The sequence below is a fragment of the Gamsiella multidivaricata genome (assembly GCF_025024155.1).
Source record: "Gamsiella multidivaricata strain RSA 2152 chromosome Unknown BC939scaffold_3, whole genome shotgun sequence".
Taxonomy (NCBI): Eukaryota; Fungi; Mortierellomycota; class Mortierellomycetes; order Mortierellales; family Mortierellaceae; genus Gamsiella; species Gamsiella multidivaricata.
Window position 1 is genome coordinate 565589 of NW_026251711.1, and position 18277 is coordinate 583865.

The 18277-nt window shown below is 49.8% G+C and overlaps 5 protein-coding genes and 1 non-coding gene across 6 annotated transcripts; 3 read left to right on the top strand and 3 right to left on the bottom strand.

The window, feature by feature from the left end:
• The first annotated feature begins 403 nt into the window (after positions 1-403).
• Positions 404-6002, top strand: BC939DRAFT_149344 (uncharacterized protein). The gene is made up of 7 exons (XM_051550210.1): positions 404-1914; positions 2014-2210; positions 2308-2721; positions 2815-2934; positions 3021-3143; positions 3235-3494; positions 3597-6002. Exons 1-7 carry the CDS (start codon positions 634-636, stop codon positions 5696-5698), a joined length of 4497 nt encoding a protein of 1498 aa, XP_051417243.1. The 5' UTR covers positions 404-633; the 3' UTR covers positions 5699-6002.
• Positions 6003-6208: 206 nt separating this feature from the next.
• BC939DRAFT_498731 (uncharacterized protein) lies at positions 6209-7928 on the top strand (the record flags this gene model as incomplete). The annotated part of the gene is made up of 2 exons (XM_051559854.1): positions 6209-6380; positions 7108-7928. The coding sequence occupies 2 exons, from the start codon at positions 6209-6211 to the stop codon at positions 7926-7928; spliced, it is 993 nt and encodes a 330-aa protein (XP_051417244.1).
• Positions 7929-7957: 29 nt separating this feature from the next.
• BC939DRAFT_149453 (uncharacterized protein) lies at positions 7958-8760 on the bottom strand. Its single transcript, XM_051550211.1, has one exon. The coding sequence runs from the start codon at positions 8634-8636 to the stop codon at positions 8181-8183; it is 456 nt and encodes a 151-aa protein (XP_051417245.1). The 5' UTR covers positions 8637-8760; the 3' UTR covers positions 7958-8180.
• Positions 8761-8883: 123 nt separating this feature from the next.
• Positions 8884-10683, top strand: BC939DRAFT_498732 (touch receptor neuron protein Mec-17-domain-containing protein; the record flags this gene model as incomplete). Its single annotated transcript, XM_051559855.1, has 4 exons — positions 8884-9192; positions 9285-9647; positions 9854-9967; positions 10111-10683. 4 exons carry the CDS (start codon positions 8884-8886, stop codon positions 10681-10683), a joined length of 1359 nt encoding a protein of 452 aa, XP_051417246.1.
• Positions 10684-12681: 1998 nt separating this feature from the next.
• On the bottom strand, positions 12682-12753 carry BC939DRAFT_t13. The gene has a single exon. It is a non-coding gene; the product is annotated as a tRNA-Ala (tRNA).
• Positions 12754-14988: 2235 nt separating this feature from the next.
• Positions 14989-18251, bottom strand: BC939DRAFT_436474 (uncharacterized protein). Its single transcript, XM_051553590.1, has 2 exons — positions 16638-18251; positions 14989-16499 (listed from the first exon to the last, which is right to left on the bottom strand). The coding sequence occupies exons 1-2, from the start codon at positions 18147-18149 to the stop codon at positions 15237-15239; spliced, it is 2775 nt and encodes a 924-aa protein (XP_051417247.1). The 5' UTR covers positions 18150-18251; the 3' UTR covers positions 14989-15236.
• Between the last annotated feature and the right edge of the window lie 26 nt (positions 18252-18277).

The window sequence follows — 18277 nt, forward strand, 5'->3', positions numbered from 1 at the left end:
GTGAATAGGGAATTATTGGACGCAAACGCGTATAATAACTTCATAATTGCGACCAATGTACGCACCATCGCGGACGGCAGGTCGCTTCCAAAGAATACTTTTTATTACGACGAAAGCTGCGTTGTAGGAGCTTTTCTTTCGTGTGGTGGTTGTGTTCATTTGAGCACGGAAATTACAAGCACAGCAATGCAGTAATACGCATAAAGAAGCAATTGCGGTGTCCACTGAGGTCCAGGAAGACAAAGTGGGGCATAGGAGGAGAGGTCTGGGGATGAGAGTATTATTGCAGGCAGCGCTTCATCTCATCCCTGGTCACCATGGGGAAGTGAGGGGTGTTTCGGTTCTGGAGTTAAAGAGTCTATCTATGCATGTGTACCGTTTAGCATGCAGCGCTGGCAGTCTATGACTTTCTCTTTCTCCTCCCCCTCCCTCCTTGTCCCATCCCCCGCTTTCATTCACATTCATTTCATCTCTTTTTGAATCCATCCGTTTATCCTACGACGCGTGGTCGAGACCAAGAGTCAGCCTTCTGCACTGAGGCCGAGTCAAGCAACTGTTAGCAGAAAGATAATCCACTCTACTTCTTTTCTTACACCGTCCCAGTCCACCACGACTACCAGTACCGTACTCAACATGGACGCCTATTCACAACTACAAGGACAAGGACAAGAACAAGAACAAGGACAAGGGCGAAGGCTAGGCGACCTGGGGCCTCAGCAGCCACAGCAGCAGCAGCAGCAGCAACATACATCACGACATCGCCATGTCTCTGCACCTGTGCAGCAATCCCAGAACCTGTCGAGTTTCCAGGAAGGCATGCGGCAGGACTCGGTCGTTGTGAATGCAGCGGCCGCCTTGAATGTGCCCATGGAAGGGTCAAAAGGACCCGAGTATGATCAGGACTCGCTGCTACAGAGCCATCCCCTCAGCAACCTACCGATTCAGCAGCAATACCAACAGCACCATCCGCTGATGCATTCAGACCGGAGCACAGGCCACGTCGGCATCATGATTGATGACCATCAGGGTCAAGACCACAAACAAAGCCATGGAGGCAATGACCACGCACAAGGCGACGCCAGTCTTATGTTCGAGCAGGGACACACCCCGTCAGGTTCACCGCTAACCGGTCACCGAAGCCAGGTCCAGCCAGAGCTCTTGCCATCGTCTGCGGTGGACCATTCCTCTCGAGGATCCCAGAACCCAGGAGTGTTCCAGCAGGGTTACTCGCAGTACCACGGCCAGCTTCCAGGCGCAACGTTATCCCGACACCTATCCATCCAGCTGTCACCCAACGCCACGCTACTGCCTCCACCGCCTCCAGCGCTTCAGTCTGGGTCCCATGCTTTGCAATCGCCGTATTTGATGGACGGATCGCAAGGGGACTCGTCGCCGCAGGGAAGGGAGTATGTGATGCCTCCGTCAAATACGACTTCAAACCAGTCCATGGGGTCAGCGGGGTCAGCGGGGCGCGGTTTATTTCAGTCCTCTTCGCAGCAGATCCAACCACAGCAGCATCTTTACCAGCAACAACGGCAGCCGCAGAGTCCGTCCCAGCAATCCGTCGCGGTACCTCCACCTCCCGTGAAGTATATTCGATCGCCTATGCGTTCACCAAACATGCCCCAGATGTCGTCGCAAGCGATGGCACACGCCCAGGCGCAAGCGCAAGCACAGGCACAGGTACAGTCCCAGTATCGTCACCATGGCTCTCATCAGCACCGCTCGCCGATGGCTCATAGTCAGCAGCACTTTCCTCCGAGAACCCATCGACGGAGTATCCAGCCTTTGACCTTGGACCAGCAACAGCCCAAGGGCGGCTCATTCCGTTATGTGCGGAATCAGGCTGACCTGTGGCCTCAGAAGGGTTCTCAAAAGTATCGCTCGATCGACGCTTACGGACACAGCATCAGTGTAAGGATTTATGCCATCTGGAAGTTCTTCATCTCAGATTCATTTGTTGAAACACGCACATGGCATGGTATTGACGAAAGCCGCTCTTCACGTTTATAGCCACTGAGGGCGCTCACGGAGCTTTTGACAAAGACATACTCGCACTGCAACAGGGACTTCAAGTATGAGCCCTCATACAATCCGCGCAGGGTGCTGACGAAGCCCTCGAAGCCAATGCATAACGAGGGCTACGATAATGAAGATTACGACTACATTTTGTATGTCAGTGATATATTGGGCAGTGAGGAGAGGCAAAGGTGAGCTCTAATGCGTCTTTTAGACAAGGGGGTGTGTGTATAATGCATAATGACTCGACTAAGTGTAACTGTGCTAAATTAAATTTTCATCTTCTAGATATATCATCCTGGACGTGCTCGGCCAAGGTACATTCGGGCAGGTCGTCAAGTGTCAGAACTTGAAGACCAACGAGATCGTGGCGGTTAAAGTGATCAAGAACAAGCCTGCGTACTTTAACCAGAGCATGATGGAAGTAACGGTGCTGGAGTTGCTAAACGAGCGATACGACGTAGACGATCGACATCACATTTTGAGGCTCCGGGACACGTTCATCCATCGACGACATCTGTGCCTGGCCTTTGAGCTGCTCTCAGTTAATCTCTATGAGCTGATCAAACAGAACCAGTTCCGAGGCTTGAGCATGAGTCTGGTTCGCGTGTTTACTGCCCAGCTCTTAGACGCGCTCTGTGTTCTGAACGAAGCGCGAATCATCCACTGCGATCTCAAGCCCGAGAACGTGTTGCTAAAAAAGTACGTGGTATTCCATATTGTCTCTAATTTCGTGCTGCCTGCCTCGACATCATCAGTTGTATGATCTAACGAATGCCCGACTTTCGGTTATAGTCTGGAGACGCCTACGATTAAGGTGATCGATTTTGGATCTGCCTGTCACGAACAGCAAACGGTGTACACCTACATCCAGTCGCGTTTCTACCGAAGCCCTGAGGTTCTTGTTGGTTTGCCGTATGTGTTTCTGAAGTTCGTGTCAAAAGGTCCGTGGGTATACCCTAGGCACGACACCTCTAACGCTCCTCTTTGCTCGCAACCAGTTACTCCTCTTCGATTGATATCTGGTCTGTGGGATGCATAGCAGCAGAGCTGTTCCTGGGTCTTCCACTCTTTCCAGGAAGTTCCGAGTATAACCAGCTGTCTCGCATTGTAGAGATGCTCGGGTAAGTTGAGATGACCTGGTCTTTTGGAGGGTACGAAAGGCTTCTCCTACATCGCCTTCTTGACTGACAATTTCATCACTGGTTGCTTTAGAATGCTTCCAACATACATGCTGGATATCGGCAAGACTGCGCACGAATTTTTTGAGGTGGTCCGGCCAGAACATTTGGGTCACAACTATAGCCGTCCTCCACCTAAGAGATACCGGCTAAAGTCCATGGAGACCTATTCGAGAGAGCATGGCGTTATAGAGCAGCCTAGCAAGCGATACTTCCAAGCGACAACCCTACCAGATATCATCAACAGTTATCCTATGCTCAAGAAAGGCATGACCCCTAAAGAGATTGAAAAAGGTACGTCTTGATACGGATGGCTCCCCTTCTTTATTTGACAGGGATATAATGATGGTTCCCACTAAAAAATTTACTCGGCCATGCCAATCGACCAACTTATAGAAACTATGAATCGGCAATCTTTTATAAATTTCCTCCAAGGGCTCTTGAACCTGAATCCGATTGAGCGATGGTCTCCTCACCAAGCCAAGCTTCATCCTTTCATCACAGGAGAGCCATTCACGGGAACTTTCATTCCACCAACGATACCTAAAAAGCCCTCGACGGCTGAAAACTCTGCGCGACTCGAACCTACATTGCCAGGAAGAACCAATAAGACACGGTCGACTTCCCTTTCCGCATCCTCTTCTGCCCCAGCCTTTACGCCATCCTCAATAGCTAACGACAAGCCGGCAGGGCCACGACAGAATTCCAAGGCCGATCCGCCGTCAGGCAGCAGCAGCTTGATTCCAATGGCTATCCAACAGCAGGACTCAAAAGACGATGCGGACCTTATAGGAGCTCCAGGGCGCCTACTACTATCTGCTCTCGGAGGATCCGCAGCACCGTCTAGCGAGAACTCTGGGGATTCGTCCGTGACGGATGTCTCATCACTGAACGCATCTCCAGCAGCACCTGCGATCAATGCCACTGGAACCTTAGCAGCTACTGTAGGAGCAGCAGGTTCTAGTGGAGTAGCATTTGCATCGGATACGTCCGCCCGAGGTTTATCTGAAGCTCAGACCAATACGATCCAGCCCCAGTCAGGTCCTCATCACCACCATCACCATCACCAGCAAAGACCAAGGGCGACGACAATGGGTACGGTCGAGGTCCCAAAGAACATGGCTCAACTGGCGGCGGCGATGACGCCTCAGCAGGGTCAAGGGAGCGGCATCAGCGGAACGTCGAGTCTCTCCCACCGAGTCGGGCCAAATGACCCAGCTATAGGTGTATTTGAGTCATCCTCACCGTTTTCGGCTAGTCTGGGTACACTTGGAGGTGGTTATGGACTTCGTCAGATCCCCGAAAGGTCAGAGCAAAACTCACCTGTACTTGATGGCTTGACAAGTGCAGGCAGCGGTGAGAGTAGCCGGAGCAGTTCCAGTGGTCCTGTCCAGCAATCTTTGCAAGAGTCGAGACCAGCACAGCAACATCTTCAGCAGACACGACAGTACCAACAGCAACCACGCCGTCATCTTCATCGAAGTGGCAGTGATGCGGGCGTCAAACTCGGCGCCGCGCGTTCGCTCAGAGGCATGGTGGAAGGGACAAACAGCAATGGTTCTCGAAGGACTAGTGGATACTTGCAGGGCGGCAACTTTGCTGGACAGACATCACATAATGTATTTGGAACGACCACGAGCAGTCAGGAACTGACGCCTTTGGAGAGAATGCAGCAACAGCTGATACAGAGCCAGTCGCAGCAGCAGCGACAGCAACAACAGCGGCAGCCGCCCCATCGTCATCGCTACCACTTTGGGTACCCGCAGTCGGGCTCCAGTCCTAGTGAGAACTCAGCAAGCAGTGCAGTGGACAGCAACCGCAGCAGCTGTCAGGGCTTTTTGAGTGAACCAGAGTTCAATGGGGAGGGAGGGTCATTGAGGCAGATGGACCTGGACAGCCGACATGGGGGGAGTAGCGGAAGTCCGATGACATCTGAAGGAGATGATGATGCTGAGGTCGTGGATGGACAGTTTTTGCGCGCAGGCAACGATGGGAATAATAGTCTGAGTCCCGGAGGGATTAGGGGCAGTAGTGCGAGCGGTACAAGCAGCGGTGTATACAGTCGTAGCCACAGCAGCACGAGTGTCCACAGCCGTAGTGAGGATGGAGCCGAGTCGCCGAACGTAGAATCCCTGGAAGAGAATGCAATTCTGGCAGGCACGGCTCCTCTGGTCTCACCGCCAATTGCTGTGGATATGGCGATTGCTCCCACGGAGGTGGAACAAGTTTTGAGTAACGTCGAGGAGTGTGAAGAAGAGGAGGGGGGGGAGGAGGAAGAGACCTCGCATGCGTTAGGAGGCGACATGGAATATGTCGAGGAACAAGGGAGAGCAGGAGTAGATACGGGGATTGAGAAGGCGATGCATGCAGAGAAATCGAACGCGAGGCAAGGAGAACGTCAGTTGCCCGCTGAAGATGAAGGATCGACGAATGTTATCCAGCAAAACACGAAGCCACCCCATGGTCATGAAGAGGAAGAGGAACACAAGGCGCCGTGAAGGTCGACAGGTGGAAGGTAGCAGCGAGGTAGCAGCGAGGTAGCAATTATGCGGTTGACTGCAGTTAGGTACCTAGTTTTGATAGCCAAATAACCCGAATGTATCTGGGAAGTTTCTTTTTGACATTTTGATGGCACTTGGGTTACGACGACAGAGTACTTCCTCATTAAAAACACTGTTATATCGCCCAGTCAGAAAAATGTGACATAATCACGCACGGGCCTTTGCCACCACTACCAGCCTTAAGAACTCTTTTCTACACCTCAAATATCACCGTCCTTTGTCACCCCTCTTCCATCTATCCTCCTCTCATTCTTTCTATCACTCTACACACTCATTTCCGCCGTAGACCTAAACACCATGACCGACGGCCACCTGAGACTGTTCTGTCTTGTCAGCGGAGACCCGTCTCAAGAGCATTCCTGATCGAGGTCCCCTCGGACGACGCCGTCGGTAACCTCAAGGACCTCATCAAGGCCAAAATTTGACGACCTCGCAGCAGATGAGCTCATGGTCTGGCGTGTCTCGATTCCAATTTTGGACGACGATGAGCTTCCCATCGTACTCAGCACCCTGAAGGAGAATGAGAAGAAACTCGGCCCAGCGACTCACCTCTCCAAGGTCTTTACAGAGGAGCCATCTAAGGAAGCAATCCATATCATTGTGCAGAGACCATCGCCAGGTAAGGCTTTCACGCTCATTTTGCAGTTGTGCCTGGATTTACTCGTTGTCTATTTTTGTGCTGTACTTGTGCTGAATATTGAGTCTTGACGACGACTGGGAACCCCACTAAATGAGAGTCTCTCTTCCCATTATTTCTACTTGCGTGTTCGATGCAGAAAAATCCTTAAAAAGACGTCTCGACAACCAAGGTTAGACAACCCGCAATAATCAAAACACCTCATTCATCATTAATTTACTATATGTATGCCCTTGGACCCTTGGATTATGCCGCACCTTGGTTCGCTACACTTACATCCACTTCTCTCTTTCGTGATCTACCCTGTTAAAACATTTTGTAAATGGACGGCAATGCCAGGTTCCCCTTATTGAGGTGCATGTTCCTTGTTGGCAGACCAACAGCTAGTTTAGTGACAAATAGGGCCAGGAATGAACGTGCATTACGTGTGCCTGGCTCGCATACTATTGGTGCATATGAAAAATAAGGTTATCAATAAGGGACTGTCTTCTGGGGCTGAAGCTCCTCTGCCCGGCGCAGCAGTTTTCCCATTAGATCCAACCGACTCGATCCTTCTTTGTCTCTCTTCATCTCACACACTCCCTTTCTTTCATTACCTTGACCTGCTGATCAACTTGTGCTTTTACGCCTTCTGCTGTCTATTCCCGTTTTCCTTCTTTCTTTTTTCCTTCCCTTTCCCTTTCCCTTTATCATTCTCTCCGAAGCAAAGACCTCGTGATGACTTCTTTGGACATTGTGGGACCAGTGGATCTCATTGGTAAGAACCAGGGCAACAGTAACAGCAACTGTGTCGGCACTGCTGTCTCTGCTGGTTCTTCCTCCTTTTCTTCTTCTCCTTCTTCAGTTATGAGTGATGATGTTAACCCTTCTGGTGTCGTCTCCATGACCTTTAATTCTTATTCCAGAACCACCTACGACGACGACGAGTGCAACGAGTACGACGACAATGCTGCCTGGCAGCATTACCCATCACCCGAGCTCAGCGATAGCAATGACTGTGGTAACCAATTCCTGAATAGACCAGTAGCCGAAGACAGCTACATCTTCCCAGCTTCTCCATCACTATCTGGTCAGAGCACTCCTTTTCTGGATGAGGTGGGAAAATACGATGGCCACCCTGGCTTCCAAGAGTGCAACTTATCCAAGTGCGCCGACTGCCTCCGTATCAAGAGCATGACCCAATATGTTACCTGTAGTCTGGCCCCCGAACACCATCAAGACCAAGGTGAGACCGAAATGCTTGCGCACACATCTGGTTTGGTGCCGTCTTTGTCGGTCTTTGATGCAGATGTCGATAGCCCCATTGAGATCCATGGGCACCTTTTCTCTAGCTTGAGAAATCATCTTGATGATCTTGAGGGCGATATGACATTTCTGTATTGCAACAGATATTCGATTAGAGATGAGGATGAGGATGCACCCTATGTGCCAATGGAGTGGGATGAGGAGGAAGAGGAGTCATTGGATGGAATGGAGGAGGGGCCAATGGACGGAGTAGCGGAGGATGAATACTACTCAATGGACTCGTAAGACGGAGACCACTTGACAGCGATGTCGGCTCTTTACGCCGACAAATGAGAGCGAACAGTATTTCGGCGACAATTCAGGACTATAGTCCCTAGGGATGCAGGGCATCTCGACACTCGACACTCGACACTCGACACTCGACGCTCGACAGATCAGACCGATTACAAATGGGCAACTTCCTGTCAATAGCACTTGCTGTATTATCATCTTTCGCTCATGTACAATAGTTTTTATATCATAATACCCTTGCATACTTTAACAACCGTAAAAATAAATTAAACAGCTTGTTGCCAAGAAACAGTGAGGCCATCGAGCCCTAAAGAGTTGCTCTGTAAAGAAAGAAAGAAAGAAAGTAAGCCAGAAAGACAGCAAAGCAGTGGTGGGGGTGCTGCATGTGACAAACATATTTCTTGCCGCGTGTTCCTGTCGCGTGTGCGTAATGTACCTGGATTTGAAAGAAGAAGGATGGGCAGCAAGGACGCGGCGTCGTTGTGGGAGCCTCCACTGGTAGTAGTATTGGTTGTAGTAATTGTAGTAGTTGTAGTTGTAGTTGTAGTTGTAGTTGTAGTTGTAGTTGTAGTAGTGGTGGTGGTCTAGTGGCGGTGGCGGTAGTGGCAGTCCTGAGTAGTGTGGTCCATGCTGTGACACTGTTCTCCTTCTTCGTCCCCTTTTCTGCTGGTAACCATACCACCCTTTCATCACTCTCCACATTCACCTTGCCTACTCGCTCATCCACTCAGCCAATTACACCTTAGGAAAGAGTCCCTTAACTCATCCTTCTTTCGTTCATGCATCCACGGCCTCTCTTATCCCTCAACCATCACCAAGTCTATTCGCAGCAGTAAAAAAGAAAAGACCAGTCGCCCTCGCCCCTTTTCTCCTCCAGCTTTCACCATATACCCATTGCCCCATACCCGACTCTCATTCAGACACCAACCAAGACCGCCCTAACCACCAGATGGATTTCGACTTTCCCCTGATCCCCCTCCTGCCATTACCCATTACCCTCGTGCCTGCTGCGACCTTTGCGGCTCTCGAGCACAACCAGATTCAGATTCAGCAGGCCTTCGCCTCCTCTGTCTCCATCGGTCTCTCCAAGAACTCAGCCAATGGTGGCGCCTCTGCAGGTGCCAACGGAAGCAACTCAACCAGCTCCTCCTTTTCGTCCTCCTCACTCTCCAGCTACCCCACAGGAGGACTGGCAGCTTCTTCGGACCAAGAACGACTCGGTGCGATCGTCGATGCTCTGGGTCAAGCCTCTGCCAAGGTACACTCGCTTAACTGAACAGAAACGCGACCTCATCTTCACCTGATTTTAATTTGCCACTGATACGAACACTTTTTCATACAATAAAACAGGCGCAGGAACTTCCCACATCTATTACACAGACACTTCGACTGGCCAAGAATCCAACCCAACGGGTCTATATCTTACGCACAGGACTGGATAGTGGCGAGGATCAATGGCTGAACCAGCTTGAAATTGGATCGCCACTCATGAAAGAGTCGCTCCGAAAAAGCGTCTCGGACCTGAATGGTCCATCCTTGTCCACCATAGGTAACTCTAATAGTGGCTGGGACTCGGATACCGCAGGAACATCATCAACAGCCGTGTCATCACGGGAAGAAGAGTCCAGGAGAAGTCAAAGAACTCGGAGCGAAGAGAAGGGAGTCTACGTCGCAGGAATGCTTAAGATTGGAGAGAAGAAGCTATTCATCGTGGTAAGTCCATTGGGGGTTTTCTATTCTGATCGAGACAAACGGGAGACGTCGGCGGACTTTTTTTTTATTTTTCCTGCGACAGTGTGCGGGAAATGTTTGGATCTGTTTTACCCTTTGTCTTTGACTTTGCAGAACCATGCATGGCTGCATGCATCAATGGTTCTTTTTTTCTTACCCACTTCTTTTTTTACGTTGCCGGAATGTAGGACAAATCGGGAACGATGCATGAGCAAGAAGTATGCTGTGTTCTTGACTTTTACGTCGACGACTCATGCCAGCGTCGAGGATACGGGAAACTCCTCTTTGACTATATGCTCAAGGTACCCTGATCAGTCTCCATCCCTATTGATTCTGCCCCTGCCCTAATTTTTTTTTTTGCTTTAATTATTATTTTTTGCTCTTTATGGCATCTAATGTCATGTCCGTATTTTTCGATTCTTCCAAAATTGTTCTGCTCAAATAGGTCGAAAACATCGAGCCCGCCCAGATCGCCTATGACAGGCCGAGCCCAAAACTCTACCGCTTCCTCAGCAAGTATTTTCGGCTGGAGCGACATCTCCCACAACCAAACATGTTTGCAATCTTTGAGGGCTTCAAGCTGTTGGACTGTGGAGAGATTATCCAGGTCAACGATGACTATTCGCTACCAGCAGTAGGACGAACCAGCGTCTCTTTTATACCCAGCTCATCAGCCTCTGACAACAGTAGCAGTAACAGTGGCACGGTCAACAACAGTAATAGCGGAACGAGCGGAACTAGGACGCCCACAATATCTCGAGCGCTGCAGTCATCTGTCGTTTTCAGTTCAGGCGCGCCAGCAACGGACTCTATCAATATTCAAGCCAACCGGCGCGTGTCGTCTGCGTTTTCATCCTCCATTTCTTTGTCTGCTGGTACGGATGCAGGTTCAATCCCAATCGCACCGACCACCAGGCCGCAGCAGACACAGACAGGCGGACCACCATCAGGAGCCAGGATATCCCGGTTGCTTGCATCATCCATTAAGTTTGCAGACCCTATTGTTTCGACCGACTAGGATCATTGATTGCATATTATCCTTTCCTCCGTTTTTAGTCATGTACGGGACCAAATCTTTGAAGCCATTTCAGAAACCCGCACTCCTAGCCTTTGGTTACAGATCACAAAGAGATAAACTGTACTTCTTTGCTCCTGAGATATCTGTTCTTGAATGACGCATTGATCTGTACCTTGGCAGTATCCAGAACAAACTCTGGTACCCGTAGATAAGTTCACAATGTTCAGAACCTGCCTCCAAGTTTCCAAAATGAAATGTCTGTAGCCTAGACAATGTGCTGCTCCGTGGATACCGCCTCTTTGTCCTGCTGTGCGTCTCCCTCTTTCACAGCGAGAGGTGTTTTTCCGATACTGCACAATTCGGCCAATTATTCTCTCAGTGAGATGCTCTTTCATCGCCCGTCAGGACTAACGCAAGCGGAGAGCGCGTGCCTCAGATGCGCTAGTGCATCCTCCGACTCACGTAATCAACCTGGTATCTGTTACTGTTGTGATGCGCCGGGCTAAATGCTGCAATTCTTTAATATTCGAAGCATCATGCAAAGAGGATGGCTTTGGCGTTCCTCGTCAGGAATGCGAGAGACCCCATTTGGTTATTGAGGCTGACCACAGTCTAGAACCGTGGACACTGGGATAATAATTGGCAGCCGGGCGTTTTGTCGCTATTGCTGCTCCCCTAAAAAGGCACATGCTGAGTGTAGCACCTTTAGGAGCATGGTCACTAAGACTCACCAACAACACCCATAAAAGTCGCTCGCCCCCCTTACTCTTTCCTGTCCTCATATTCTCGTCAGTTGTCTTCATCCTGCTCCCCCACTTAATTTTCTCATTATCCGCCCTGCCTTGTACCCCACATCTAACAGCCGTCCCTCATTCATTTTAAAGTTTGGCAAAGTTGCGCACAGCAATTTCGTCAAAGCTCATTGTGAGTATTGGTCTCGTTAGGTCCGCTAGACCTGGCCCACAACATGCTCATAGTTCGTGCTGATGAATGGAGAACCCTCTATAACATGTTGCCAGAGCGGTGCCCTAGAAAAGGTTGAGGGTCGGGTCATCAAGTGCCAACAATGGAATCCGGAAAGAGATCGAGGCCATAATGCTGGCCACAATATGGGTCGCACTGCCCTCTGTCTTTTAGAGCGCCAAGAGTGGTCCCCAGAGCTGACGCGTCTATAATAGCAACGACAGCAACAACAACAACAACACTAAGCGTCATGTGGAGCGGCAGCGTAGGCACAATGGGGAATGAAAAAGAGCAGTGTCGCTATCTCTTGTTACCTTAAGACTTAGCTGGAAGGAATAAAAAGATAGATTGCAAGACAATACCTGAGCTGCTGGCTCCATCCAGAAATCCATTGGCCGCAGTACGCATACAAGTCAATTCCAGCAGTAGCCCGTTTAGCGTGGTCATTCTTATTTGACGGATTTCCGCATGGGTTGTCAGATAAGACAGACAACCCAGGTTGCCAAGTAGATCAAGTATATTATCCCTAACTATTACCCATCCTCTGTCCGCACGCGTCTGCTTCTCACCCCACAAAATGATCTTGCACAGATGCAAAAAATAGGGACAATCTATTTGACAACCCGGGTTGCCACTGCTATTTGGCAACCCCTATACTAACTCCATGTAAGGCCAACATTTTTTAAATGTCGATTATGCCAGTAGTCCTTATGGTACCTGGCCCCAGCTCTTTAAGCTAGATCGTCATCTGTCTCTTAAAGGATTCCACAATGTAACTGATTTCCCATTTCGTCATCGCTGAGTCCGTCAGCGATAAAACCCTGTTTTCCGTCGTGAAGAAGGCTTCTCCCAAGGTCCCAAGGTCGCAAAAGGTTGCATGGGGTGCCAGGTGGAGGAAGGAATGGTTCTCAACCTCTCGCCGCGTTGTTTCGACTTGAAATTCGCAAAAGATACGAGCCTTGTTTTACATGGAATTTGTGCAGGATGTCCTGCAAAAAAGTAAGCGCTGATCAATAAATAAGAAAATTAAAAGTGTGGAGCAGCGGAGGTTTGAACTCCGGGCCTCTCGCATGCAAAGCGAGCGCTCTACCACTGAGCTACAACCCCTTACTTTGTTGATGGCTGTCGCCTATAAATTTATATTGCTAAATTAATCTTCGCTCCTTATTGGCACGTTATTCCCTATTTGCATGGTCGCTCCATAACTGCACACTATCCCTATCTGCACGCCTGTCCCATCTATCATCAAGCTCATGGGGATTTATGTTAATAAAAAAAAAAAAAAGCCTGTCCCATCTACCTTTCGGTTCAACATCTTTTGCACTATTTTGTCCGAGCTGTGCCCAAACCCAATCGGCTCCTTGGCGCCCCTCCATCTCGTTCATATTCACGCTTTCCATCTGCATCTACGACGATACTTGAGGATCAGTCAGCGCAGCGCCGATCCGGTCCAGCTCCAGTATTTAAACGCGATATATATCATGAATAATAAATAGGTTACGAAGACCCAGAGAAAAGACATAGTAGTTACCTTTGCGATTTGATCGTTGATTGTTTAGTTTATCCCCTTTGCCTCGTATTTCCTCCGCTCTGCTCGTTATCACCCTATCTTGCTGCCCTACCCTCCACCTATCTACCTTGCCCTACCTTGCACTTACCTTATCCGCCATCGTTGACTTACCTTACCTACCCTACCCGCTCGCTACCTCCCCCTATAAGCTTGCTCTATCTTGCCCTGATCCCATTTGCCCGTAACATGAGTTAATTTATTCTAACTACCTACAGTACAGTGGCAGTAGGTAGTTTGCACTACAGCTTTATGAAAAGAAAAGTTATACAGGGACCTGCAAACGGGTTCCGCGCGCCCGCCGCACGCGAACTCTTCTCTGCTTGCTGCATATTCAGCCGAGTCCAGTGTACTTTATTACCATATAAATTGATTAATAAATATCGTGTAGATGCGGTGTATGGCCCGACATCCCTTACTCGCTTACTTCTTGGACCCTGATACACCTGATTAATTCCAATATATTTCAGACTGAAAAGGAGCTCCAAAAGCCGCTAGAGCGCACCATGGAAATCGAGGATGAAAACGGTGTAGTGTGGACGGAAAAGATGTTCACGCGTATGAGCAATAAGAGACGAGAATCAGAGCTGGAACGCACTGTGGAAATTTACGGCCTTCACCCACACACGCCTGAGTTTCGAATCAAGTCGGCAATGTCCCGCCGTGGAGAGGTCGAGAAGATCACCACTCGACCTTGCAGTAAAGAAAATCAAAATCACGGTGCAAGTGGGTTTCAGCAGTCTGGAGGATGTGAAGAAGATCCAGGATTCCGGAATGTCGTCAATATTTGTAGGAAAGGGACCTTTACTCGTCTGCGCAAAGTTGGAGGAGAGATGATCGAATGGGGGCTGAGATACGTCTCTAAGCTCTCATGCCTCCCATCAGGAACAACAGCAATGGATTTACAATCACTTCTTGAAAAAGACTAGGCGGAGTTTTTGACGGTGCCACCTAGGAAGGAAGGCAAACAAGATGCCAAAGGGAAGTCAAGGAGAGAATGTTTGCAGCACTAGTGATGATTGGGGACAGTGAGACTGTGTGGGGCAACACGGATGAAAAAAGGAGCAGGCAATGTCACAAGCTGGGGCATGTCCAACGGGAGTGAGAGATTTTTTAATAGGTGCTTAAAACCAAGGAATATGTCAAAACGGTTAGGGAATACTGTATCTCTTCCCAGGCTCAATCTGCTCACTAAGAGGGCCGACTGACAACAGTAGTGGCAACAATGCTCACTCGAAAATCCTCAAGGTTAGTAAAAATGATATAGGGATGAAAAGAGTTCGTGTAGTGGTGATAGCCAAGATGAAGAGGGTTGCGACTTGGAGAGCGATGGATCTGCAGGTTTATAGCGACACCATGGGGACATTGAGTGGAACTGCAAGATGTTACCGGAAGCAGTTGGATAACATCAAGGCTATTCAATTGGACGTGGATGGCTCGTACTATACGCCGGATGAAACCGATACTCGGACGCCTGCGTCAACGATGATAGTCCTGGGAACAATGATAGGGGCCTCCAGGATACACGTAGGGAAAAGAGGGAGGAGGAGGAGGAGGAGGGAGGAAAGAGGAAAGAAGCAATGCGTGAAGAGCGGCTCTGAGCGAGCTGCTTAGGTGACGGATTACAGCGACCACTCAAGACCGCAAAAGATAGCCAGGGCCAGCAGGGCAAATCGCTGTGGAGATGGGGCAAACTAGGTCACGACATCCGCGCCTGCGAAACCAATTGAGGAGCCATAAAGCCATTTTGTTACCCTCAATGGAATAACTGTTTCCTTAAAAAAAAAAAAATAAAAAAAAAGAGGACGCGTCGTACAACATCGCTGGGCATAGGTGCAAAGCAGCACTGTCTTGGCTATGAGCAAGTGCAGAAATGAACGGACGAAAAGACGGACTCCGGTGGGAAAAAAATGCGTTTACTCCCTGAGAATAACTTTTTAAAAAATACGACAATCAAAACATGCTTGTAATGTACAAGAAAAACAAAAAAAAAAGGTTTACGAGTATAGCCATCGGCATGCTTTTAAGGCAAACGATCCTTCTCAAGGCCTGTTGCCTCCTGCTGTGTACTCTCCGTGTCCTGTTTGTGCACGATATTCTCCATAGTCGTACCATCCGTCCGCAATCCCTCGATTTCTTGTTCAGCAGTGCTGGCTGCTCCATATTCACCTTCGAATTCAACATCATCACCGCCATCGTCCGTGGTAACCGCCGCCGTGCGCAATCCAACGGGATCTGCGCTAAAGTTAAACACCTCAATCTTGCCCAACTTTGAGTTTGATTTCGACTTAATGACCGGAGGCGTAAACGGCACAGTCTGGATCAACTTGTATTCCAATTCCGGGATGATGGTCCAGACGTTCGGATCCTCCGGAAGATGGGGCTGATACAAAACTCCGCGGCGATTCAGGCGGTTCAAGAAACTGCCCCAGATCTTAAAGGCGGTCTCCCTAAACTCCGGATCAATTCTGGGCTTCCTGAAGGGGCCGTCCATTCCGAGGCTGTAGGAGACCGTGTTGCTGTTGCTTACAGGTTGAGACTCATCGGTGCCCATTCCAAGGCTGTATGATATCGTGCTGCTGGCAGGTTGGGAGTCCTTGGCATCGCTGCTGGTGTTGCTGTCAATTGTGTCCTTGTCGGCGGATGATGATACTTCTTTTGCGGCTGTACTCGTGCTAGCGCCTTCCACAGAGGCGGCAACAGCAGAATCTTCAGTGACGGGGGCGTTGACTGCGTTGTCCACGGTAGTGGAATTAGCTGCGGATGAGTCAGCGCCCGTGGGATCGGTTGCGGAGCCATCCTTAAGCCTCTTCCGCTCTGCAGCCTGTCTCTCCGCGGCATAGAGCGTGATCATCGCCTGGAACTTCCGTGGTCGATCCCAGAACCAAGCCGTCTCCAAAAACAAGCGCAGATCCATCTTGGCCTGATCCGAACTTTCCTCTGGGAAGTCGAACTCTACCAACGAAATGCCCTTCTTAGGGACGGTGCTGAGATCAATGTGGATATTCTCGAAATACGGGCTGATGACGTCCAGTCCCTCTGGCGTGAGTAACATGCCAGAGATTGTACGTCCAGTGATCATGATTGGCTCAAGCCTCCTCAGGTTCGAGAAGGAGAAGGTTGGAGACTTGGTGTCATGGCCATCTGGCAGATAGAGACGCCCATCCCTGAGGAGGATTTCAAGGTAGCGTCTAGTTTGTTCTTCCCGCTCCTCAGGCTGGAAGATCTTGCGGAAGCGAGCATATGTTTGATTGATAACTTTCTCGATCATCCCAGTGTTCGTTGTCTATGCAGGCAAGTGACAGTACAACAGTGCAATAACAATAAAGGGCATTGCGGTCAATAATTGCGATGCAATCGATTGAGGCACCTGCGCAAAAAAAAAAAAAAAAAAGTATACGGATGAGGAACCGCCGTTGCTTACCATGCCCTTGCCGCCAAACGCCCGTTCAATAAACGCGAACAAGTCTGCAGCTTGCTCGCCCTCCGTCATTGGGTACTGCTCCGCATACGGGACATAGCCCTTTTTGTAGTTCTCGTTCATCATGTTCACATAGATCGCCCGCCCCGCGAAGGCGTCTTTAGCCGCATACCACACCCATCTCGGGTCTAGTACTTCATGATCCCAGTTCCATCCCAACAACGCCCTTGTCTTGATCACCTCTCGACCGGGTCGACCAAACATCCTGTCCAGCTCCGCCAGCGAACGTCCAAGTATCCGTTTCTGCTTGGCCATGACCTCCAGGCTCACGACGCCCGTACAATTGACTTTATATGACTTATACAGTGCCTGCGCATCTCCCGCTGCACTCACGCCGACCAGCAATTGCTCCGGATCTTCCAAAAACGCCTTCAGTCGCGGCGGGAACAGCTCTGGCTGTTCGTTTCGTTTCGTAATCCTGTAGACCTGGAACATCAAACAGATATCGTCCGTCGCGAGCTGGACAAGCGACACACCGCCCTTGCCCTTCCTTGGCACGAAGTCTGTCGTTGTCTCCGTATCAAAGCCAATGGGTCCCGGGTTGCCGTTGTTGGTCTCTTTGTTGAACTCTGTGAATAGCTCCATGGCCTTCTCGGCCTGTTCGGGTGTCGATGATAGAAAAACTGGTGGACTTTGGCGTACACGCTTTACGCCTGCCTCCTCAAGCGCCTCGCACAGGATCCGGATATTCTCGCTGATTCCCTCTGGCTCAGATCTGTCCACATCAAAGGCCGTAAAACTCGAGTTCAGCGGCACGGGTGTCTTGACAGGAGTAGCAGGTACGATTCGAGAGTGGGGTACCCCGGTGCGTGATTGTTTGGTGTGTATCATCTGTATGATCTTTGCTTTGCGTTCCAGCTTCAATTCTAAAGTATCCGCAACTGATTCATTTAGCGTGTCCGCTCTTGATGGTGGTTGTGTGGTTGTTCCGTTCCTTGGAAAGAAATGTGACTTGGAGGCCTTAAAATCATCGTCGCCAGTCGCATGTCGCCTGCTATTGTATCTTGGACGAAATGATGAGGTGCCTGATGGTGCTGTTGCCTCTGAAGAACGGTTCTCGGCAAAGGGATGTTCTTTGGTCTTAAATGTCCTGGAAGTAGCGGCAGTGACAGAATGCCTCTTTTTCGCTGCCTTGAGTGCGGAATTCTCCGTGGCTGCTGGTACAGCAGAGCTAGCGGCATCCGTGGAGATGTGTCGAATAGGTGTTATCGGGTAACCGACAAGGCGAGAACGACAAGGGGTAGTATGAAAAACTGAATAACTGGTCCTTGTGGTGCGCACTGGTCCCAACCCTGATCCTGAGGCTGATCCAGTAAAAGACAGATAGTATGTTATTGAAGAAGCGGCAGTAGTAGTCGAGTAGAGTCGAGCGGTCGAGGGGTTAGAGCGCAGCGTTGCTGTTGTAGTACCGGTCTGACCTGTCGCTGCTACCGATTTGAGCGTGCCACGAAACATTGCAAATAGTTTCCTCCAAGGACAATTGGCACCACTCTTTGGTAGAGGCGATGAATGGCGAGTGAAGGAAAGAGGAGGGTGTCAAATAGAAGCCAAGGGTGCCTTGAGCACCTCAATCGGGTTCATAT

What these genes read in the sequence shown, in the direction of transcription:
- BC939DRAFT_149344 (XM_051550210.1), top strand. Translation starts at nt 634, where the DNA reads ATGGACGCCTATTCACAACTACAAGGACAAGGACAAGAACAAGAACAA. An exon ending in GAGGTTCTTGTTGGTTTGCC is followed by an intron (nt 2,935 to 3,020) that starts GTATGTGTTTCT and finishes GCTCGCAACCAG; the next exon opens with TTACTCCTCTTCGATTGATA. An exon ending in CGCATTGTAGAGATGCTCGG is followed by an intron (nt 3,144 to 3,234) that starts GTAAGTTGAGAT and finishes TGGTTGCTTTAG; the next exon opens with AATGCTTCCAACATACATGC.
- BC939DRAFT_149453 (XM_051550211.1), bottom strand. Translation starts at nt 8,636, where the DNA reads ATGTGGAGAGTGATGAAAGGGTGGTATGGTTACCAGCAGAAAAGGGGA.
- BC939DRAFT_436474 (XM_051553590.1), bottom strand. Translation starts at nt 18,149, where the DNA reads ATGTTTCGTGGCACGCTCAAATCGGTAGCAGCGACAGGTCAGACCGGT. An exon ending in CGTTTGGCGGCAAGGGCATG is followed by an intron (nt 16,500 to 16,637) that starts GTAAGCAACGGC and finishes TTGCCTGCATAG; the next exon opens with ACAACGAACACTGGGATGAT.